Source organism: Ostrinia nubilalis, chromosome 10, assembly GCF_963855985.1.
Source record: "Ostrinia nubilalis chromosome 10, ilOstNubi1.1, whole genome shotgun sequence".
In the NCBI taxonomy this organism is placed as follows: domain Eukaryota; kingdom Metazoa; phylum Arthropoda; class Insecta; order Lepidoptera; family Crambidae; genus Ostrinia; species Ostrinia nubilalis.
The window spans coordinates 8,729,505-8,755,864 of NC_087097.1; the positions used below are offsets into that span (position 1 = coordinate 8,729,505).

Genomic DNA, 26,360 nt, shown 5'->3' on the forward strand with positions numbered 1-26,360 from the left:
AGTGTTTTATACCTCAATCGATTATGGACCATAAATGCAGTACTTTATAGCTCAAAATCGCGTGGCCCGCCCGCTCTAGTCGTGCTAGAGCCAAGCGGTACAGGCAGAGTGCTAGCAGCCTGCGAGCTGGCCGATAAGAAGCCTCGCAGAGTCGCTGGGATCACCCTACTGCCTAACAAGAGGGTGCTGTTGGCCGACTTGGCCGGGGACTGCCTTCGGCTGCACACTTACTGGTGAACGGTGAGTGTTTTAAACCTCAATCGATTTTGGACTAAAAATGTAGGAGAGTGTAGCTCAAAATCGCGTGGCCGGCCCGCTCTGGTGCTCAAGGCAAGCGGCGCCGGGCTTATACGTTTATGAGGCAGCAGCGTGATTCCAGTGAATCTGCAAGATACTACCTGCTTACTGGAAATTGCCTCGATGAGACCACTATTTAAGACACAATGATGATGAGATGTTGATACAAAGTAGCGGAGGGTCTTTGATAAAGTCCGGTCCTCGAGTAGATAGAATTTCGTACAATGACCCCAAGCTACCTATCCTTATCGCTCGCGCGTAATTATATTGTTGTCAAGACTGTGGGACGGGCAGCTGCAGTGAGTGTGCGAGCGCGACAGCAATATAATTACGCGCGAGCAATAAGGATGGGTAGTTTGGGGTCATTGTACGAATTTCTATTGTTCGGCGACCGGACTTTAGTTGAACTATATTTTAATTCTCATATTTCTATTTTCAGAATAAAACGCGAAGATGAGGAAGAAAGAAGTTTGACGCCGCCAGGCGTATCGAAATCGAATTTGATGCTAGTCCACTTTAGTAACGGAGTATCGAAACACGGCCATAACGGACTGCGCTCGGAGGTACCGCACCAAAGTCTTTAGTCGCCCTCGGGCCGCTATATTATCATTCGATAATCATAGTACTTACAGTATTTATTTCGTATTAAGTTTAGTTTTAAGCTTTTTTTATTTTTTAGGTGCGCCAGTTTACTCGGCGTTTGTATATTTTTGACTTCGTTTGCTGACTGATTTTGTTTTTCTAAAGAACTGTTGTTGGTTTGGAATTGGTTGATCTGTGGAACGTTGTTTATGTCAGAGCAGTTTACATTTCCCAATAGGCGTGTGTCCGTCCATTTCAGACTTGGAACAAACTTTATTCTGCAATTGTCTATGGCAAAACTTAAAATCTATAGCTAGCGTAACACAAAGTTTTACAACTTGATATTCGATTAATAAATCCAGTAAATTGATAAGAAACTAACCATCGTCGAAATCCTTTGACGCCATAGTAGTATGAAAATGTATGACTGACTCAAATGATAAATCTGAGTTTAGAGTACCTACGTGATGTTGATTGCATCTGACATAAATTACATTCAAAATCTTTTTTATTAATAATGTTGATATCCAACATTACTTTTTCCGAATTATTATTGTTTATTTTTACTTGAAATTCGTACTGGTAACTTTAAATATCATTTACATTTAGACACCATAGCGTATTTTGTATTGCTATTTGAGCAAATAATACTGAGTCGGTACGGATTTTACACGGCGTTTTAAGTGATCATGCTTTACTCTTCATTATCATAATAGTCAAACGTTTAAATTACACTAAAATTGGCGGTATGTATCGCTTTACTAGTCTTTCGACAGTGGCATTTATTTATTTTGAAATTTGTTTATTATTGTATCTTTATTAAATTAATCGAGAGAATAAATTATAATCTCAATTATTGATGAATAAGACTTCACGACAATACTAAAAACTGGCCAAGAAAAACGATCTACGCATAGTTTTACCCTGTAAAATATCGCTCATACGATTTGATACGTAATGGTGTGAATCGATACAGTACTTCATATTCAGAGTTGTATTTTTCAGGGCTAAAATTTAAATTGCCTTGAACTTTAAATCCCAGTGATAATTTACTCTCTTCTTTTTATTTTTTAATCAACCCATCAAGTAGGTAGAAACATTTAATAAAATTAGTGAACGTTCTGCTTTTTGCGGTTCGGTTAAGAATCCCTAATATTAAATTTAAATGCGTACGTATCGCATCGCTTGGTCGGTTGAACGCTATTTTTCGCGTTAAGTAGTGAACTAGATATAGTCATTTTGAAGCTCTCCAGTCGGTCTGTAAGTCACCTGAATTAATTTCACAACATTATTGTACTTATACATTTGTTAGCGTTTTTTAAATCGATGCAAGCGCTCGATATTATCATCAATATTGTGCCTGTCGCAAAAGTTTAATTAATAGTCATCATATCTTTTTGTATCATGATTAGTATTTATGAAACGATTTTGTATGTCGAAGTGAAAATGTGTGCACATTCACCTTTGTCGTAATGCATTTTTGTGGCACTGGGATAGTCGTCTTCCTTTTAATATCAGTCATGCAATAAAACTTAAAAGGCCATATTAACTCCTAAAATTGACGAAAAACTACATTCGAATATGTTTTAATACAAGTTAATAAACCAAAATTTATTACTAAATACCCAGGCTCGAATACGTATGTACCTACTTGAGTTTAAACACAGTTTTGAGGGCCATACGGGTGTCAAAATCTTTTTAGATGCTGGCAATCGTGTTGCCTAAGAATTGTCGGCATTTAGTATTGACCTAACCTTACTTCCACCAGTCAAACGTTTCTGATAAGGAAACCTTTTTGCATAACCCAATTATGAAGCTCTGCTAATCGGTCGACGAAACACTTTTTTGTACCACTCGTAACAATCATTAAGTCCTTGTTCACGCTTCAATGCGTTTCAATTTATAGGAAGTTAATGAAGATCATACAATAAATCCATTTCATTATACAAAAAAAAACTTGCTTATTTACTATAACCGAAGCAAATCTCAATCACTCACTATACAGGGTGGTAAACTTTTCATCGGCAGTATTTGAAATTCATCCGCTACTTCGCAGACACAGAAGAGATGATTTGAATAAAATTATAGTATTGAGACTTATAAAGCCTTTTAAAATATCAACTTAATGGGATTTTTTTAAAATATTTTAATATGGTCTTGGATAAAAATAATTTCCACCCTGTATAACCGCGTAATCTCTGTAACGTTACTCTAACCTGTTTAATGAAGAATGGCATAACTAATAATGTTGAATATTTATTCACTGTTATCAACTCAAACGATAGTTTAATGAACAAATTAATAATAAGTCTGTCGTTTATTTTATGATAATAATTATTGTACTTATCCAAGCTAATATTTAATGCGTAAGTAACTCAGTCTGTCTATTATGTTTCTCCGCCTATGATGCTGAAACAATTTAGATACATTTTGGCATAGAAGTATAGATAGACTACCTTGTTGTCATCAGTTTCTCACAGTTTGGAATAGAAAAATATAAGAAGAATAGTTTTGAATTTATGACCGTATTTTTGCCTTATTGTTGTTTTTCAGAATGTGTTGGATGTTTTTTTTTTTCGATATCACACATAATTACTTACAATAACCCCTATTTACATTTCCCAGTGACTCCTAAAATAATTTAAACCCAGTAGCTCTAGTTAGAACTTGTATGTGACACGTTACGTGCAACAAAAAATCTAAGTACCAGAAACATTACTTATTATTATCCTCTTTAAAATATCAGTTTAGATATAATAAATAATAATAAATAAATAAATAAATATTTTATTTCCAAAAAAGATATAGGTACATATTCTTGACTTAAATAACAATGTACTTAAACTATGCACTAGATATTAACATATTTAAATATTTACCAGTGAGACCCAAACTAAGCAGTATAGCTTGTATCTTGGGTTTCAGAGAGTGCAGAATATATTTCATCGTTATTGCTCAATGGGAACTTTAACACCATATCACGTAGATGACGCTTTCACTATGCTATTTGTTATAAAAAATAAGGAAAAATATAAACTATTTCAAAAAATATTATAATAGGATATCCCAATTAAAAGAGTAGAGGTTTTATCTAATTGACAAAATAATATCAAGACTATGATGCAATACTCATATTAATTACATCAGATAGAAGTGATAGAACTATCTACTGATGCAGTTGCACCAATACAAAAGGGATCTGATAATAAAGATAAATAGAAAAGTCAGAAGACTTATTACAATTTGGCCTCTCAAGTTTCATGATAGTCCTTTTTAGATTGATTTACGTCCATAAACACTTTTCCGTCTGTTTCCTTACACCCTGTATAATGGAATAGATTATAAATTTTTATTACTGTGTTTGGGTTATAATAATGACGTGGAATCGAAGCAAAAACCTTCTTATCAATACTCATAATCAATATTATGCAATATTCGATACAAGAGTAATAAATTGGCGTAATAAATTATAGAATCTCATTATATTGTATCTTTACTACCTGTTTTATTTTTCTTTATAATAATTACTCATGATAATAGTCTGAGAGTGATATGGTTAATTTAATTAAAACTCACATCTGTAATTTTACTTATTGCAGTGAAAATAAATTGATATTTTAATTTGCTGATTGCTCAATGCATTGTCAAACATAATTTATTGTTACGTTAACAGCGTCTATACGAAATAACTAAAACGTACTGTCTTGTTTTATTATTATTGTCGTAATATGAAATGAGGCTTTTAATTTAGCTCGTACTTAGAATAAGTATACATTTGAAATAACTGTTAAAATGAACTGTGTTCAAGTAGTTTTAGTTCTAGTCTGAGAAATAATAATATCAGAAATGTTGCACTCATTGTTCTTTCAACTCTAATATTTAATTATAACTACTACTACTAACAGAGAAACAAATATTTTTATTAAACAAGACAAACGTAGTTTTCTCTTGTTGCGTAGTTTTGTTGTTAATAAATGCAGACTTGGTTCTCAAATGTATTAAGAATCTTCAAGTTTTGAGCGTATCTTATGAGATACAATTTATAATTCTCCCACCAAAGTGTATAATGATTCGCTTTAGGCTGGTATTTTGAGACAGTGCTCATGCTCAAGTTAATTCAAAGTCAAGCAAGTTTCAATCTTGTGTGTGTGTTCAAGCAATCGTCGATTCGTCCCAAATTAGATTCGTCACACTGCTGTCAATTCGATTGAAATTAAGTGATCGTGAACACGAAAAAAAGGTATCATTAATGAATTGATAAAATTCCAAAATGATCTACATCCATAAAGTGTGACGACTTTGTGGCAAATGAGTAATGCTTGAGTTAAACTTAAGTTTTGAGCGCAGTCTCAGATTACAAGCCTGAGAACTGTTTGCGAAAATTGGAATAGTGTCATGCTTATCTAGCAACTTCACGTTATAATAAGTGTAATTAACAATTTCTTTTTATGGCTGTTTTAATGGTTACCAGCCACCTACTATTGTATGTTGAATTGTTGAACTTTAATCTTAGAACGAACACAAGGAAAATAGTCTGCAGAGCGCCAAAGGGCGAAGGTTAATTAGTTGGACGAGAGTAGATTTGTAATAAGAAAACGGAAAACCGGTACTGCTATGTTCATTAAATTTGTAAATGTATGTTTAGTACTTATTTTATGAGGTCTATCGTTATTTGTAGATTTGTGATGACGTAAAATATAAGATTGGATATATTGAAGCATTGGCGACAGAAACTCGTAGATTCAAGTGGTTGAATTATAATAGTCGTTGCAAGGAAAAAACAACGTTCTATGAGACCTTTGAGCCCAACTAACTATGTAGCGAGTGGAATGTTCGCGCATGCGCTAACTGCTACTTACAATGCGTTACATTGATGCCACAATCATTTATGTAAATAAAATCTACAAATAACGAAGACTAAAGTCAACAGTCTTGTCAAACTTCCTCTGGATTATCTACACCTATTGTCATGTTTTAGGTCTAATACATTGTTGCGTAGCGTGCGTTGTGTAACTTCTTTAAATTATATTATCACAAAATCGACTGAATCCGAGATTTAACTGTCTTTGCAACAAATTTCATAAGATAGGTTTGCACAAATATTAGATGCCTAGAATTGTCTAGGCATCTAATATTTGTGCAAAAGTGAATTGTCACTTTCAATGTAAGGCCCGATTTCCAACAATGCGAAGATAGAGATGTGTATGAATAACCAATCAATTTCATTGTTCCAATCTGTCCGCTTTAGTGGAAATCGAGCCTTAATCAGCTTTGTTTGTTTGAAAAGTTGACAGTTTCTGACCCGGAATATACGTATAATATTAGCTCGCTACGTAGCATTGTAGTAAATTACACCATTGTCACTTCGAAATATATCACTTGTCGTCACAAACCCACGCGCCACTGCCTTTATCCGTCATGTGCATTTATGTGTTACACAAATCGAAGCATAATGTATCCTGGTACTTACAAACAGTACGCAGTCAAGTGGGAAGTCGGTTGTAATATGTTATAAAATTTAATAACATCATATTTTATCTTCAACCTAAATATTTTTTATAATCGTACCTGTCCATTTTGTTTTAGCTGAAATTATGTTGAATTAGTGTATTCGTTTACTCTAAGCGATACACATAAGTAACCAATTCGGCTTTCTATGTAACGTATTACAACACACTTTTACTCATTATTTCATATACCATTGTTAAAAAAACAGTTAAAACAGCAGATTGGTACAAAAATATTAGTGATTAACAAAACCATATTAGAGATATTGAATATTTTTTGCATTGTATATCTAAAAAAATTCACTATCTACGACAGTTTCTTTTTAATTGTAAATCAAATCTATTTTGGCAACACTATTTTTTGACAAAATTAATGGAATTGATTCACATTACTATGTTAAATGTATGTAATCCTAACGTTGAATTAAAATGTATTTATCAAAAGCTGTGAAACTGTACTTAAATTAACTATCACGGAGTATCTCAGTGTATTGTCGATAATGTCACTTTTGTGCAGAACACAATAAAGTTAAAACTAAAAATTATGTCTTTTCTTTTCATATTATTCCTACATCATCATCAACATTTTAGCCTATGAAAGTCCACTGTTGGGCGTAAGCATCCACCAAGGAGCGTCACTAAGCACAATAGCCTTTTTTCTCATGCTACAATCTTCATGAAGAAGTAGGTCCGTAAACCAAAACAAACCTACACGCACGCAGAAAAGTTCCATCACTGTTATGTTCGACGTAGGGTTCGGGTGTCGCAAAGGAGGTGCACTAAAAATGACACATTTTTTTTTCCACCAATAAACATGCGATAAAAAAAAGACTAAATTTGAAAAAAAAAACAAAGAGTCCGTCAGCCTAATTTTTGAGCGCATATTGTATGGAGCTGGCACTTAAAAAATTTTGCGGTATTTAGTATGGAGTTTTTGAGCTTAGAAAACTTTTCAACTTTGGAAAAATGACTTTTATTTTCTCATTTTTGGGGAAATGGAGGACTAGGAGGGGGTGGTAAATTCGTCAGATTTTTTGTTAGTCGCAACTCCATTCAAAATACCCTGCCGCGCCGAGCGTCAAGTTTAGATTTTTTCTTAAAATCGCACGTATCTCGAAAACGGTGCGTTCAAGCGCAAAAATAACGTCAATTTGCCCCCCCGTAGACCCCCATTTGTCTCAAAATTCTATCGTATGAAAAAATAAAAAATGTCATTTTTTGCATTTTTCCAAAGTTGAAAAATTTTGTGCTTTAGTGTAGGACATCTACATAGGCAGGCTCATGGCGGGCCTTGTCCTCTTCGTAAACCGACATTCTGATGAAGGTCGTGTGAAGCACCTGGATGCGGGCAGCGCAAGAACGGTTGTAAAAACAATAGGAACGATTTCCATTGCACTTAAATAAGAGCTTAACAAGAATATCTTTCAAATTATAAATTATGTAGGAACTTGAAATCAAAATACATAATATCTTTATAAATGTAAAATTTTATTGCTTCATTCAATAGTAATTACAAAGATCACAAAAGAATGCATAACTCCAATTTCATGCAATAAAGTAGATAATTGTCATGTTTTGAATTCAGATAATAAAATTTCATGTAGGAATCACGAGGTCAGAAATCAGATTTCAAGGCTCCGATCAGTAATGTAATATCTAAATTGTAGTGCCCTGGATCATGCGTACTGGAAATAGGTCGCCAATATGGAGCACGTCATAACAGCCGAGCGATAACATCGAATAAACGGTGTATTATCAAACATAAACCAGACACTCAACAAATAGGTATAGGTATCACTGAATTATCAATCACCAAGTCATAATCTCCTTGTGCTATTTCAAAGAAAATAATTGACTTTTAAATTAGTACGGCGAGCGGTAACATGGAAATTTATTTGCGTCTCGATACACATGCATGTGACCTCATCTTAATGCGAACGTCACGGGAGAATTTACATTTCATTATTTCCATACAATATACAAATCAGTGTTCGCGATGCATACCTTCTTAGAAACGACTTATCACTATTTTGTTTATCCTAAAATACAAAATTTGGACAGAGATCGAACCTTCACTGGTAATTTAGTGACCCAAAATACTGAAACATTAATATTAATATATTTTGGTAAACATGTAAAACTTTCTTAAAATATATTCGACTATAGTAAAATAAATGCAGTTGACGAGATTGGTTTTACTGTTAGGTGTTATTTGCCGAACTTCGCGAGGGTTTCTTTGCATTCTTGTATGGTTTTGTTGAGGCGTTCCACAGTGGCCGAGGTTTGCTTGGCGGCTAACAGACGCGTGCAACTGCCTATGGTGGTGAAGTATCCGCACACATTGTGGAACACCCTGACTGCTTTGTCGCCGCACACAAACAGATATTTGCCGCTCGCGTCGAATTTCATGTAGTTGACTAATCCTGGAATGGAAAAAAAGGAAGGTTAAAATCTTCATAATAAAAAATCATTAAAGAAGAAGGTTCAATTAAAGGTTCGAGGGGTGTATTCGAGATATCCAAAACATTATAAATCGGGATACTCAATCTAACTCACAATCAATAAAATTATCAAGGTACTTAGACTTTATAAAAAGCTACAAAGCTTTAATTTTATTTTTCATGTCCATACGACTCATTTTTAATAACGATAAAAAACTCTTATAATATAAAAATTAAATAAGTTTTGACCCTAACTAACTCCCGGTTTATGAATTGAAATTCAAGCTTAAAATATCAATACAGAAACCGGGAGTTAAACAAGTTTTAAGTGCAATCATAAAATACGCGCATCCTCCACCCTTCAGCGCCGTACACGTAACGCAATTACGCAACAGGTAAATCTGATGGAGCTTTCATGCATCAAAATGGCGTCGATGCACCTACCTACATACACAGGAGGCCGCGCGTGATGTAACCCAATATACAGCTTAATTTACTTTATAAAGTCGATCAGATTCTCGCATTCCCGTAGTTCATTGTGCAACACACAAATTACTTATCTATTTACTGCAAAACTATCTTATGTTGCTAAGTAATTAATAAGCTATCGGAAAAGTTTTATACAAAGAAAGATAATTTAATAGAAAATAACGATCCTTCCTTCAACCTACGCAAGAGTTGAAAATAGACTCTCATTATAAGCTCTACGAAAGCAAAAAAATGCTTTTAATGATCTTTCAGTGCCTTGTTGAATATTTGAGGATTAAACCTACACAACAGTCGAAAATAGACTATTAGGAACTCATTTTCCAATTTTCTTGTACCTTGAGGAAAGTTGTATTTGAGCAACAGAGTAAGTTGCCTCTAAAAATAGATAAGATATTGCTAGACGCAATACCAAAGGATTGAAACTGATTTGTTTACGCCCTGACCATCTAAACGTATTCCATGTGTACTCCCGGCTTAATGTGATTCCCGTGTCCATTTGCGTCGGAAATTTCCCTGCACGTGGCCTGGACTCGTGCTACATCTATAGGGCTGCCATTTCAAAGAAAATCACCTCCATTTTTCAAACTAAATCTAAAATAAGATGAAGAATGAGAAAAATCACAGCAATATAGTTTCACAACTACAGCCCTAGCAAACCTACGCGCAGGAAAATCATTGAAGGTTTCCTTCAAGAGAAATGTATTTTCATTTTATTTCGAACATAAACTCTGTAAACAAGTTTGCACGGAAACTAATAAATGTACAACATCGGCGGAAATCCGCACCTATTTTCTCCGGTAGGTAAAAATGGTAGAGAATAGGTAGGTATTTAACCTACTTATATGACCCAAGGCTTTTGTCCATCTGTGCCTAAGTTACATGAGTTAGACTAATTGCTCACGCAATTACTCTCGTTAGTCATTAAGATGAAGCGCCAAACGAAACGGAACTAAAATGCTGATAATTTACACGTGGGCGTCAAAACTTAATATAGGCTTTATTAGGTGCTCCGAAATGCAACCTAATCTGCAAACAGCATATTTATATACTCCATGGTCATCTTTCAAAAATGTAGAAAAACAAAACACGCTAACTTTCTGTAATTTTTCGAGTTTCGAATGCCCTGAGCCCCGATTACGGTAATTTTTAACGTCTCCAATCCAGACACGCTTCTCGATTCTGCGATACGATTGGTCGTTCAACAGCGTACGTCAGCTGTTTTGACCAATCGTATCGCAGAATCGATGAAGCGCGTCTGGATTGGAAACGTTAAAAGTTACCGTAATCGGGGCTCAGGTTCCCAAAAGAAATATTAACTATTCGAGACCTGGCCATAAACAAAGTAAGAAACAGAAGTATTCGAGCTCAGCTCTAATCTGTGTATTATAAAAAATGCAATCTAGAATGGCCAGTACTTATTATCAACCCTATTCCGCTGCGCCTGTTGATCGGGGGCTCCGCGGGCCCGGGCCGCGAACACATGCAGCCTCTAAATAGCGCGATCGATCGTCCTCGCGTCGCTTTGTTTCAATAATTCACAGTGCATCCGATGGCCTTGCTAATTTCATCAAAAATACACCGGGCTCTTTCCAGAACAGAGGTCTGTTGAATTCAAATATCACTGCGAGAGGGCTTACATTCGAAATTTGAATTTTGTTGCTTTGTGATGGATGGAAAAACTGTATCATGTAGGATTGCGAATTCCTTTGATAAAACCTTTGAAGTAGTTGTATCTTTCATGAAGGTCTACATTACTAGAAGTTTTCATCCCTTTTTCTGGTCTCCATTGAAGAGCCTTTTGCTCCATTAGCGGTTATCAGTTAATCGTGCCATTTTGTTACACATGTCTTACACTGTGAATTTGTTTTTAATTTTGTTAAACCATTGTAGGCTTAATTAGTCCTGATCGTTTGAAAATTAAATAATATCCCTCAAAAACTGTTCTCCATTGCACCTAAATAAACTTTACACGGCCCTCAATACAAATTGCATCAACAGCAAAGTTTATAAATAACAATTTAATTAATTGGTAAATATAAATGACACGACACGCGCTTACTCGTGCGTGGGTAAACAAAATCTCAGCGTAGGTACTTAATCACTTAAAATAAATTGCATGATGGCTCATAAATATTAAGTTTCAAGTTCTAAGGGTTCCGTGCTAACTTCAAAAGAAAAAAGTACCTTCAACGCATAAATAATTATTTTGATTATTTCAACCATTGAACTAATATTAAATGATTTCAACTAAGTATTTTACATACATGCTACTATTTAAGATAGAGAAATTGGGAGGACAGATAGATCTAAGGAAAGGGGACATGAATACAGATTTACAGAACCTTCAATGCGTGAATCCGACTCGCACTAAGCCAATTTTTGTGAATTATTCAAGCCTATCACACAATAGTGACTAGGTACTCTTTGATATATTCATAATCAAGATAAACAATTAAAGACTGCTACAAGATTATCAATTGGTGTTAAGACATACCTACTGACATTTGACCTGTATTTTTTTACGATTGACCGAAACGCCAGACTAACATTAAATTGATCACATAATAAAATGTCACCATACCAATACGAGTTAAAAACTAAAGTTAGAACTTCAAAACAAAGGAACTGTCTGTTTCTGTAACTTTGATCGATACCTGAAGAGCTGACGTGGCCTAGGGCAAGATGACCTCACTCGCGCCTGAATAATAGATGGCACCTGCCCTACATGCTTGGCAGTCGGCTAATCACCGCCCTTGTCGTTTTCTGACGTATTTCTGCATTATTATCCATACAGTCTATTACTTCGAAGCCGTATTTTTCAATGCAAGGACACGTGATGGCTTTTCAATCGAAAGTATCCATAATAGTCCAGTATAAAAGCGCGGTTTGTTTTGGTTCGAAGTAGGCAGTTCATACCTAACTATTAGGTAATCTGTGCTTATATGATTCATCATCATCAATAGGCAAGTTTTATATTTTTCGTCGGTGTAGCCAGTATTTACCAGCTCTCAGCAGTTTACACAACCGGTGGAGGGCAGAGATAACGAGCATGCGTCTTTCCGTTCTATACATGGCCAGAACGCACCCATAGGAAACTGCTCGTGTATATTTTAGAGTGTCTCTTTGTAAGTCGGTCACTACAAACTATACACGAATTTTGCGTACTGATCGTGTATAGTTTGTGTCGTGGATGGATTCCGTCTTCGCTCCAAACTATACTACACCACTTACAGTTGACTAGAGTGTGTTTAGTTTATTTGATTTAATAAAATATGGAATTATATTTAAAATTATTACATTTATTAGATATTATGGTCGTGCTTTGTCCTCGAGATTAGAAATAAGAACTACCTATGTAGATCACGTACGGTGATGCCATTTTTAAATTCATTAATTTTTACATAAAATATTATTATTTTACTGAATCTACATATTATTATAATAAATCTAGATTTATAACACTAATGTAAGTGGTTTCTGAAATTAAATTGATTAGGTAGATTTCAAATTAAATAACAATTATTTATTAGTGAGAGTGAATGAAGAAAGTTAAACGTGCATTATTAACTAAAATTGTCGACCGTTCGGTGTAGTGGTTCGAAACGGATAACTGTTCCGGAGGTAGCGGGTTCGATTCCCGCACAGTACAAACATTAATTTGTGTGCATGAACATATTTTGATATTTGTTTGTATTGGACTGGGTGTCTTCTATGTATAATAAGTATGTATTTACAAAAAAAGTATTTAAGTATGTTTATATCCGTTATCTAGTACCCATAGTACAAGCTTTGCTTAGTTTGGGACTAGAAGCGCAGTGTAAAATGTCCAGGGATATTCATTTTTATTTATAAGCTTTTATCTCAAGAACAAAAATCATTTTCACATACATTATTCTTAATTTCAGAGTTATTCAGCCCCAAAACAAATATCTTTTCTATGGCAGAATATGAAACACCAAAAAGCTCTTTATCAAAACAATGGCACGTGTCGAAATTGATTCAATGTTTAAAGTAGACACGCAGTTATGAATTAATATGCAATAGAAAGAGAGGTAAATAAGTCAAAATGACGAGCATGCAACTAAGTACTCGCGTATACATTGTAATCGCGAACTTATTACAATACATACATGATTAGTCCGTATGCGTACTGACGATGTATATTTTGGAGTAAGATAATTGACCTAAGTCACTACAAAGTATACGCGAGCAGTACGCAGCGTATGCGTACTGGTCGTGTATAGTTTGGAGGAGCTTAGTAAAAAAAGTCACATCCAAACTATACTCGATTAGTTTCACACCCTTGCGTTCTGGCTATGTATAGAATGGAAAGACGCAACGAGCATTGGGTTATAGAATGTATAGGTAGTTCAGTTTAGTTAGCATGTCAAGAAGAGGCAAGGAAGAGGTCCATAATGGAATAACAGATGATATTATAAGGATATATATAATTAATATAAGGGTGAAGATTATATTAATTTAAGAGACTCGATAAGGATTGAAAACAATAAATGGAAGAATACCCTTACATACATACATATCGATTCCAGATATCAAGAAAGGTGATAAGACCTTGCTAAAGAATTACAGACCCATCTCGCTTCTGAGTCATGTCTACAAACTGTTTTCGAGAGTCATCACGAACCGTCTCGCGCGTAGGTTCGATGACTTCCAGCCTCCCGAACAAGCCGGATTCCGAAAAGGTTATAGTACCATAGACCACATCCATACGCTGCGGCAGGTTATACAGAAGACTGAGGAGTATAACTTGCCACTATGCTTGGCGTTCGTGGACTATGAGAAGGCCTTCGATTCGATTGAGACTTGGGCAGTGTTACAATCTCTCCAGCGGTGCCGTATTGACTATCGGTATATCGAGGTGCTGAAGTGCTTGTACAAAAACGCCACCATGTCGGTCCGTGTACAGGAGCAGAGCACGAGGGCGATTCCACTGCAGCGAGGCGTTAGGCAGGGAGATGTTATATCTCCGAAACTGTTCACCGCTGCATTGGAAGACGCTTTCAAACTCCTGGAATGGAAAGGATTCGGCATAAACATTAATGGCGAGTACATCACTCACCTTCGGTTTGCCGACGATATTGTGGTCATGGCAGAATCGTTGGAAGATCTTGGCACGATGCTCGAAGACCTTAATCGAGTTTCCCAACAGGTAGGCCTGAGGATGAACATGGACAAAACGAAGCTTATGTCGAATGTCCATGTTACGCCCTACCCAGTTTCAGTTGGGAGCTCAATTCTCGAGATTGTCGACAAGTATGTCTACCTCGGACAAACGATTCAGCTAGGTAGATCCAATTTCGAGAAGGAGGTCAATCGTCGAATCCAACTCGGCTGGGCAGCGTTCGGGAAACTACGCAACATCTTTTCGTCCAAATTACCTCAATGCCTGAAGACTAGAGTGTATAACCAATGTGTGTTACCAGTGATAACTTATGGCTCGGAAACGTGGCCTCTCACTATAGGCCTTATACAGAAGCTCAAAGTTGCACAGCGTGCTATGGAGAGGGCTATGCTTGGTGTTTCTTTGCGAGATCGAATCAGAAATGAGGAGATCCGTAAACGAACCAAAGTCGCTGACATAGCCCGACGGATTAGCAAGCTGAAGTGGCAATGGGCAGGGCACATAGTACGCAGAACTGACGGCCGATGGGGCAGAAAGGTTCTGGAATGGAGGCCGCGTACCGGAAAACGCAGCGTGGGACGTCCACCTACAAGGTGGACCGACGACATCGTAAAGGTAGCAGGGAAGCGCTGGACGCAGGCCGCTACCAATCGATCAACATGGAAAGCATTGGGGGAGGCCTATGTTCAGCAGTGGACGTCCTATGGCTGAAATGATGATGATGATGATGATGATTCCAGATATATTTTTATACCTTGGAAATCAAAAAGTTAACCAAGTTTTAGTATCTAATTATGCCCTCAGAAAGGTCTCATTTGAGAAAATTTTGAAAAGTTGGAACAACATATTTAATTTTAAATCATCATAAAAAAACAATGTCCGAAAAAATTTTATAGGTAACGTTTATTCGCTGCAAATCATAGTAACAAAACAATGAATTTGGAGGCACTTAATATGTTAACAAATTTAGTATATGCGAATTGTAAAATATGTTTTGTAGGAAGGAAGTAGGCAGTTAATATTAGCTAAGATTACCAAGTTAAATCTGACAAGGTGAGAAATAAGAATGGAACCATTAGACTGCCCCGCAGACGGCGTTTGCGTCACTAAAATGACGAATTTAAACAAAAAACGCGGTAGAATACCATTTACGTAACTTACGTACCATAAACATGCCTGATATGTTGTTGTTTTGTATTATATGTAGGTATGAAATACTGGTAAATAAAGTACTGATGTAATTATTATGATTATGTTTACCAAACATCAACTAACACCAATTTACAAGCAAAATATTGAGTTGCAGATGCAGTGGCGAACGTTAGTATACAATAACTTCCTCATTTTTTGAAGTCTGTTAAAAATCAGTGACTTAATAGTATCATATGTATAGAATACAGATGTTTATATTATATAACATTACTATGTATTATGAACACCAATAAGCATTAATTAAGATCAATTTATAGCCACCTCCTATTTCCTTAGAGTGGTCGTGCGTGAGTTTACAAAAATAAATACAAATAGTTTTTCTAAATTTTATAACGAACGATTCTACAATAGCCAAGGTTGCCAGGTTGTAAAATAGCGGTAATCAATTTGTTTATTGTGGGTTTTATAGGCATATGTTTTAAAGTTAAGTGTTTACTAGCTGTTAATTGACAATGCATACAAGTTAAATTCACTATGTCAAGACCTCAGTGTCGTAAGGTAAACATTAACAAACAATAGATTTGACGATTTTATTGCGATTACGTCGCGAGTTCGTTAAATCCTACTTTTATGTGTGTGGTAACATTAAATTGTTTACTACGTCTTCATTGTCAATTCTACATAAGTACTTACTATAGACATGAAAATAAAGGAGCAAATAAGTAGGTACAGTATAATAATGATGTCATTATATTTCATCGAACAATAATGTTTCTATGAATAAATTGATATTGTCATTATTCGCCTAAACGGTAATGTTAATTTATAATTGTATTTTAATCCCATATTATAACATCAGCTGGTAGAGCCCCGAATTATTGTTATCTTTAAAAATCTTTTTCTTATTTAAGCTTTTACCTGTGGCTTTTACTTAGCTTCACCTGTCTGTTGATAAATATGTTCAATTTACCTACTTCATACCCAAGTAACATTTTACTCCATTTAAGAGTTCACATTTAGTTCCAATGTGTACTTAAAGCATTAGTACAGTTCACTCGTGATATATAAGCTGTATTATTGCAATTAATAACACCTATACCTGTCTAAGGGACTTATAGGAGTGTAGACTAGTGTAGAGTTATACTTTTATACGATTGTTGGTGTTATAATACTCTAACAACTATCCTTTAGTCAGCCATCTGACTAAGAGCATTATAGGAGGGTAGAGATACGGCAACCGCTGTTTAACGGCCTACTTGTACGATGTTATAGAGCTAGCATTTTAATAGAACACACGTGGTCATTTATAAAGCCAAAGGCTGTTATGTTTACTTGTTTTAGACTGTTATACAGCTAGTAGCTGTAGTAGGACTTGTTTGTGATAATTAAAATAACCTTTTTTACTATCTGTACAAAAGTGTTTCAATGGTTCGCATGTACACTGTAGGCTGTTAAAAGGACTATATGTGTTGTCCATTAACATCAATAGCAGTTTATTTGTCCACAAGTACTACTCTTATTTGCTTTAAGCTGAACACGAATGTGAATGTGATATTCTATTACACATTTCCCCAAGCCTGTTTTTAGTTGTTCATGGTGGTTCTGTACATGATGCAGAGGAAAATATTATGCCTGAACCTGAAATTTCCCTTCAAAATATACCAGATATCAGAGTGTGATGATTGCAGTTCTTGTGATAGTGAATACCATTTTGATTTGGACAATTATTTAACCTTTCGCAAAAAAAAATAAGAACATGGGCTATTGAAAATCGTATTCCTCATTCCGCTTTGAATAAATTGTCAAGCATAATAAACGAATTTAAACCGGGAACACTACCGTCTGATGCTTTAGGTATTCATACTTGACTATTAGTACCTGGGCTAGGCGATTTAACGGACATTAATAATTTTTATTGCGGATCTCTAAAATTTCAGTATTTGAAAGAATTAAAGATACACAATTGACCTGAACTAGGTACATCTTAAAGCTGTACATCTTAAAGCTGTACATAAGTTCACATTAGAATAAATTTATAGAAATTAGCGCTGTAGTGGTACAAATGTGGAACTTCATATAGATAACAGCATTCTAACAGAACACATGTGAACCTAATATACGCTCACCGCATTAAATTGGAGTTATAACAGTTCACATAGCCGTATTTCATTTCCACCATTTTGTTCTACATAACCTAAAATATTTACCAAATAAATCTCCAAAATTAATGCAGAGTTATCACAAAATTCGCAGATAGAGCGATTGAGTTTTGGTTTCATGTTATAATTAATTACCGTAATATAATTATAATGCCAATCTAATATCAAAAACTGAAAATTGTAGATTTCCTCTCAGCCAGTTTTAAATATTTTAAAATGAATATCGCGTTTTTACAGAGGCGCGTAAATATTTTAGCTGTAAATATGTATACATTTCACGATAAAGTTGCATTCCCAATGGCATTAACATTATTAAGTATTTAAAACCCGTGTTATTATTTGCATAAATGATTATCCGCCCGAGTTGTTTCCCTCTTGGCACTCACGTACAAATACCAAACTAATATTAAAATGTGGAAATAATTTAAGACACACGTGAACTTTAGGTAGCATTGGAGTACTTTTGTCGGACTTTATAACTTTGAAAGCTGTGCATTTAGCCACTTGTTATTCTTTATTGTCCTCACGTACGTTGTATGGTTCACACTGCGTCCCATATAGTGCCGTAAGTCAGCCTTAAGTACGATGTTACTACTTAAACTGCTATTATAATGCTATTATACTGCTAATGTACAGCCATAGTGAACTTAAAGCTGTCTAATTTGTGCCCAAACTGGTTCTATAAAAGCATTATAGCAAGCTATACAGCTCGTATACAGCTGACATACACAGCTTGTGGAGTACATGTGAACGACTATTGAACTCTTAAATGGAGTAAAATGTTACTTGGGTAGGCTTTAATTGAGCTGGAATTTTGTATTTGTTTGCATCCATACATTATGTATTATGTTAAAAATGTTGAGTTAACTTTAACCATTCAAAAGGTAATCATGCCTTAACAACTGAATCAATTTTGTTAATTTTTGGTAAAAATATACCGAGGTTACTATAAGGTATTTACTTGGTAATGAAAGCATTACGTAGAAAATGGAACTGGAGACCCTTAACTGAGGGGATTACTGTAGAAACGTCATACCTAGTAGGAAGGAACGTCATATCATTGTACAAGATTTGACCTAAATTGTAAGATAAGTAATAATATTTATCATTTATAAATAGGTGATGTATAATAACGAAGACTTATCATACACGAGTATCCGAATATGACTCGAGGTCACAGTAAAATAAGATATCAAATCTCAATACATTACCGGTCTTGCAAATTATGTAACGTCACCGTTGGATAGTCGTCTTGGAATATACGCCGATCGCTTTGAGGATAATGCTGTCTACGCGTTTGCTAAAATTCGCAAACGGATCGGTTTCGCGCCATCAAAGGATTTTCCTTTGTAATAATGAATCATGCGCACGAGACTTTCCCGCAGTAGGTCGCGTACTCGCGATGATTCATCATGTCAACTCGATGAGCGATCGAATTACATCATGATCTCATTAAAAATATTTAAAGTTATGTCGGCCGTTCAAAATCCGAGCGTTCAGGCTCCAGCGAAACAAGCGAAATATCTGGACCGAGCCTCGTGTTGCAACTTGATTGTGATACATCGAAAACCGGATCGGAAGCGATGACGAAGGAAAATCGATTGCGTAACTAAACATAGCCCGCTGCATAATTCATAAAGTTCACAGAAAACTTGGTGTTGCTTTAGTTGGCCGTGCGATATCTGGTATTTGTTGTTTTTTTAATCAGTTTAATATTTCGTTATTGGGGAACAGGATCCCACGGAATTCGCAGAATGGTAATGCCCGTACCGGTTTCGCGAACACGTGGCGTCAGAACAAGACAGTATCACGTAACGACACGCAAAATCCCAAGATCATCTCAAGACGAAGAATTCATAACTCAATATCTTTTGCTAAGACTACAAGTAGCAAATAACAAAACGATTGTTTATTACCAGTAGTTTGACATGGTAGTGATACTTTATAATGCCTAACTGAAATAAATATTTCATCATAATTGCTTCAACTGAGACGTTTTAATTATGCACAATACTCTCCAATGTTTTTCCTTGTTACAATTAAAGAGAAAAATCTTAATTGCATTTTTATGTATAACATTATTTGAATTTATCGTAAAAAAATGAAATGTGAAATTACTTCATCATCAGCACTAAGTATTGCTAACGTAACTTTCATTTTTGTGAGAAACTTTCTCATGCAAGAAACTACGATTATTATGTAGCGAAATAAAGGATATCGTATGTAATGAATTAAATTTGAACAAAACAAACTTTAAAGCTTGCGCAACATCTCTGTAAAGTTACCAAGAGTTTACTGAACTTACTTTACAAGTACCCTTGGTAACTTTTCTGAATTGTTGTGCAAGCTCTATTACCTAATTGTTTTTACTTGTGAGTATTCTATAACTTTTAAGTTAAGTTTTGATTCATTTCAGATTAAGTAGTTTTGAAAAATTCGCGGACAATTTCTTAATAATCTACAACTTAAAAAAAAAAAAAACCGACTTCAAATGCGTGAACACAAATAATACCTATTCAACAAAAAAATAATCGTTCAAATTGGTTCATAATCGGCGGAGATATTGCGTATAAAAAGTTCAACCCCAATTTTCCACCCTTGGGGGTGAAATATTTTCTTCAAATTCGCATGAAACCACCCTTTTGATAATACCTATTCAACAAAAAAATAATCGTTCAAATTGGTTTATAATCGGCGGAGATATTGCGTATAAAAAAGTTCATCCCCAATTTTCCACCCTTGGGGGTTGTTTTTTTTTTTATTATAAAATTTAATGGGACCACCCTTGAGGTATTACCTATACGCCGAAAAAAGATTTGTTCAAATCGGTTCATAATTGGCGGAGTTATCGCGTAACAAACATAGAAAAAAAAAACATACGGGTCGAATTGAGAACCTCCTCCTTTCTTTGAAGTCGGTTGAAAATACGTTACAACGATCAGTCCTATGTTGCATCCATAAACATCTTCCAAAATAAATAAATAACCCCTGAGTACGTACGTGTCTTAACATAATGATCAAGAATTTAATGAGTTGACGCCCACTTTCAGCTTTGAGCGACTACGTGATCTTTGCAGGGTTTATAGCAGTAAACGTGTACAGAAAAGTCTAAACAAATTGATCAACTTTGTCTATACTTCTATGGTTTATGAATAGAAATAACAATCACGTTTCGACAGAGACAACCAACACTTCTGCGTTGGAAGATAGCGCGATCCTCCAAAGTTTGATAGTATGTGTGGTGTAACACAGTCTCTACGAACGAATCTACTAATTATCGGAACTAGTAATCGGAATCCCATGTTTTTCTTACCTGAATAAATGTTATCGACAGTATCGTACAGCTTCCCAGTGTACGTGTCGTAAAACTCAATAGAAGAGTCGACAGACACCGCCAACACTTCTGCGTTGGGAGACAGCGCGATTCGGAGGGTTGGCAGTCTCTAGGACCAAATCTACTAATAATACTTGTAAGAACTGCACGTTTTTCTTACCTGAATAAACGTTATCGACAGTATCGTACAGCTTCCCAGTGTATGTGTCGTAGAATTCGATGGATGAGTCGACAGACACCGCCAACACTTCTGCGTTGGGAGACAGCGCGATCTTCGGAGGGTTGGCAGTCTGGGTATAAGTTCCCGTCTCTAGGACGTGGGGCGATTCGCCTTGAGCGTAGTTAACTGTGGAATAAGAAAAAGTAAATTAAGACCTAACCCTTTAATGTTATAGGTACATTAGTAATCTGTAGTTATACATTAACAGCTATAACTGCTCTGAGACACCAAAAGAAAATTGAAATATCAATAAAATTATTGAATAATTAAGAATGTTTAAATAAATGTTGATTTTAATCAACATGACTCATCGTAAGGTATTTGTTAGTTGACACCTTTATCCAATATTTAATTAACCACATTAAACACAATTTCTTCAAAAAAACACTAGGTACCCAGTAAAGTGAAACATTGAAAAATATTTAATGTAGTACCCACTTTAAATTGACTAAATTGGTTCAATTTTCAATCCAATCCACGGGAAAAATACCATATAAATTGTTATAAAATAGTACCTACTTATTAGAACTACATAAGATTCCACAGTGCTAAACTTATAGACCGTATTAATATTATTGTCTGTGAAAATACACCTGCCGTGCACACTACACGTAGTGCTATTGTACTGATGAAATCATGTTATAAAGTAGATTAAAGTAGGTATATTTCTCTTTATTGCCATCAGTATTCAAGACAATAACCTTTTTTCAAACGTACAAGTATTGTTCATTAATATAGGTAAGTCATTTCACGGTTAAGTTGAACAAACGTTTTTTATTTCAAGTAGACAATGAATCCCATTTGTTTCATTCGCATTGTAATTTTAATTTATCCAATTATTTAGAACAGTGGGAAAAGTAAATAGTTGGGTAAAATTAATAATATAAATTTATGTATTTGGAATAGAAAAGATTTAACAACAACTATGTATAGCCTAATCCGTCAGTTCAAATGAAAACCTAGATCATTAGACCGCCTACACAGGATTTTATATGTAGGCTATTTTGTGAAGGCTTTTGCCTTCAAGGTAGAGCTAGCTAGAACCAAAATACTATAACAATTTCATTCAACACACGCTTAGTTATTTATTTTCGTTCTAAATAAGACTAGCTCAGCCCGCGGCATCGCCCTCATGCAATAAATAATCTAAGTCTTCAAAGATCTATCCAATGGTTAAAATATCTTCACATAAATTACATCATAAATCATTCCAAGTTTAAATGTGGAAATGTAACACAGTCACTTGCGCATGCGACTAAATAGCACTACCCTCGAAATGTTTTCTGTCAAGCTTTCCGTACAGTCAACAACAAAAGTTCAATTTTCTCTAAAACATCTGATTTTAATTAATTTTCGACTGCTGAAATTTTAGGCACATATAAATATGTTGCAAAATTGCAATAATACAATGATATAAGTTTTAAGCTTGATGTACTATCGTCCGTTTTCTTATTCATGACTATAATAATATGTAGGATGCGACTCGATCCGCCCGCCCACACTAGACATTTTCTTCAAAGTGCTTTTAAGCTATTTATTTCCTTTGTTAAAATAAAATCTCTTTTCATATCTATTTTCACCACCTTTGTCGTCTACGAACCTGCATAGAACCTTTGTATGACATTTATTCGAGTTTTAAATTACCTTTAAAACGCGTAAGTAAATTAAGTGGGTGTGTAAGGGTGTTTTTAATATCGTATTCCACGGATTACAATAAATACTTGTATGAAAAGAACGCTTGCGGGTGTCACGCGTGGGTGATGAAAAACACCCTGTAATTATCATAGAGTAGGTATGTTTATTGAATAATCGTTCCAAAAATAGATGACAGGAAAACATAATCGCCGCGACACGTAATAATCCGAGTCTATGTTTGATAAGGAAGGAAAAAGCATTGACTCCCACCCAATGATAAAAACAATTATCCTCTAATGATAATACATTTGCAGAGCGTTGTTTTGATCTCTGAACTTGTGTTGCCGGCCGCATGCGCGCGCGCGTGGTTAACAGGAAATCAACGTCTCTTGGACTCGGAATACGGGACTGACCCACCGTAATACGTCACTGTGATGTCATACAGTATTTTCCAGTTGTCTTAAACGATATTAAATTTTGAACAATAACAAACTGTAGTATAATACCATACTGGCGAACGATTTGTCGCAATAATATTATTTGAGACTCTGTTACGCCAAAGACTTAGTGCTTTATACTCATTAATGCAAGCTTTGCATGGAGTATTATATCCAAATCCTACTCATTAAATAATTTTAAGTATTGTTGTAAGTGTATTGTCGATGATACTGAATAAACATTTTTTCTTTCTTTCTTTCAAATATTTTTTAAGATTTGAGTGTACGTGGCGTGGAGTAGGTACTCTAAAAGTCGATAGACGAAATCTTTTTTTGTCAATACCATAATGAATGATTAAAAAAGATGGAAAGAACATTAATTTAAAGTGTATAGCGACCGTCGAGTGCAATTTCTTATTCTAATTTGTATAGGTCGACCTCAGGTCAGAACCCAAGGGAGAGTCGCGCATGGCCTTTATATGAGGTCGGGTTAAGACTTTGTTTTCACATCAAATTGAGAAAACAAGTTCCAGAATATTCCATAAATTCCAGACTAAACCATGGAATCGTGGGTTAATAATTACGCATTTGACGTTTAAATTACGCAATCATTTTCATTTTGCGTGCATTTGTACGGTTTCGAATCGGAGCGAAAAGCGAAATTTCTTATGAAAGCATCGCCGAAACCTTAGAGAAGTCGAAGGAACTTTTGTATTACGTTTAACACAATTCTTGGGAAATACCTAAACAATAACGACGCGTAAGCGTATCGTAACATCTTGGGAAATATTGAAACATAAATAAATATATCACAAGTGAAGTGATTCCCCTTGTACTTTTTAAAATGCGTTTAAGATCCGTATACAAGACAGCGCTTAGAACTCGACTGACTCAATCTGAGTCAAAAATTATATTCTGTCTTACAATATTGAAAAAACTAAATCTACGTTTGAAATTGAATCTAATTTTGTGATATGCGCCTAAGACTTCGTTTGGAGACGCGTGCGCAAGTCTTTCCTCCTTTTTGGACATCAAAACAAAAACACGAGAACACTGCTTTATTGGAGAACATCAACTAACTGTATGTGACATATTAATTGCTTGTTTTTCGTCACATTAATAAATTGCGTATTGGTTTTTATAGAGTTATCGGTAACTAGATTCTTAATTGCCTTGTAGCAGAAAACTTTCCGATTCGATTGGTTTGTATAATATATTTTTCTTACACCATTTGCGTCGTTCAACTTTAATGATAACAAAAGTATAATAATTCTCACTCGTTAATAATACAGGGTGTTAGGTAAATGGGTATATGAGCCGACACTAGCCCATGTTAACATGGTCATATAAATGGTATGGTGGAGTCAGAAAATTTATATCTTAATTTTAATTATTTTAATTTTCATACAAATCGGATTTTATAAATTTTATTTTGTATGAAAATTAAAAAAAATAAAATGATGATATCAAATTTCTGACTTCACCATACCATTTATATGACCATGTTAACATGGGCTAGTGTCGGCTCATATACCCATTTATCTAACACCCTGTATAGTAGGAAACGGATAAAAAACAAGAAAATTATATTACATACCTACATATTTCAATTACTTTAAAAACATTCGATTCAATATTTCCTCATTTCCTATGGATTAGAGAACATTTGCTCAACTTAATTTAATCTTTCAACATGACTGTGAGCGTACCAGCGACATATTTCACTGGGCGATCCAAGCCGCATACAAATGCGTGTGTCGCATCGTTTAACTAATTTACGTCTACATTGAAACGTAACGTAAAGTGATAACATATTTGCGCGTCAAACAGAATAAGTACTCACTCTTTGTGTGATATAGCTTCCACGTGCCGTCCTTCGATATAGTGGCTATATGCGACGTGTCTACATCGAAGGCTGCGTCGTAGATGCCCGAGCTGTGTCCAGTCAGCTCGAAGGCTTTGGTCACTTGTTTGAACTCTCCATTCTTTGAGAACACCACCTCCATCACTTTAATATCAGGCGAAAATCCCGAGGCGACGACGAAGCGCCCGCAAGGGGATATCTTCGCAGAGTGGGTGCTCATCAGATAGGTGTCTAATCGGTCCAGTTGCTGGCCCTTGAGGTCCCAGATGACCATGTCAGTCTTTGAGGAGCAGGACATCATGAACTTGCCGTTGCTGGATATTCCGAAGCCGATAACATCATCTTCGTGCACCTGCGAAAGAATAATGAAATGACAAACGAACTTAAGAGCACGATCACATAATCATATTTACTACCTGAGGGTTTTAGATCTGTCACACAAAAAAATATTGATACAAATGGAGGCCATTTCCTTCATAGTCATCATCATTTCAGCCACAAGACGTCCACTGCTGAAAATAGGCCTCCCCCAATGATTTCCATATCGCGCGGTTGGTAGCGGCCTGCATTCAGCGCCTTCCTGCTACGTTTATGAGGTCGTCGGTCCACCTTGTGGGTGGACCAACATATCTCCTTTAAATGAAACATATTTGACATATTTCCTTCACCATAGTACTAAATATCTCTACCCCAAAAATTGTAAGAAAAGTCTTAGCGGTCTAGGCGTAAAATGTAACAAAACTATAGTTGAAGTTACTTAATCATTTATACTATACGTTCGTTAAAGAAGTACTTATCTACAATAATGTATGTTTGATACGTTACGCCATTCACTTTCCTCTGTCATTGAGAGAATTTGTAGAGCTAGGTTAAGGTTTAGGTCATTGATGATTATAAAAATAGTCATTTTATCAGGTGCGCTGACTAATTTGAAGATATCATTATTATGCGGATGTACGTAAGATAGGTATATACGGATGTATAGGTAACCTTGAGAGATAAAATGTTTCTCTCTTTTATGGCTAAAACATTTTGAAGAAGTCTTTTGAGAATTCGCAGACAAAGATATCGCCTGTGGAGTTAACAAACACAAAGGCTTA

General features: G+C 35.3%; 1 protein-coding gene and 1 long non-coding RNA gene across 2 annotated transcripts in view; one reads left to right on the top strand and one right to left on the bottom strand.

The window, feature by feature from the left end:
- Positions 1–150: 150 nt before the first annotated feature.
- Positions 151–26,360, top strand: part of LOC135075153 (uncharacterized) — a 35,389-nt gene continuing 9,179 nt past the window's right edge. Inside the window, exons 1-2 of the long non-coding RNA XR_010257976.1 lie at positions 151–240; positions 737–3,582. This is a non-coding gene — a long non-coding RNA (uncharacterized LOC135075153). The remainder of the gene's footprint in view (positions 241–736; positions 3,583–26,360) is intronic.
- LOC135075141 (transducin beta-like protein 2) overlaps positions 7,854–26,360 on the bottom strand; it is a 77,011-nt gene continuing 58,504 nt past the window's right edge. Inside the window, exons 4-6 of the mRNA XM_063969492.1 lie at positions 25,240–25,612; positions 21,265–21,450; positions 7,854–8,809 (exon numbers count right to left, since the gene is read on the bottom strand). Of these exons, the coding sequence (XP_063825562.1) occupies positions 8,595–8,809; positions 21,265–21,450; positions 25,240–25,612 (774 nt within the window). The 3' untranslated portion in view covers positions 7,854–8,594. The remainder of the gene's footprint in view (positions 8,810–21,264; positions 21,451–25,239; positions 25,613–26,360) is intronic.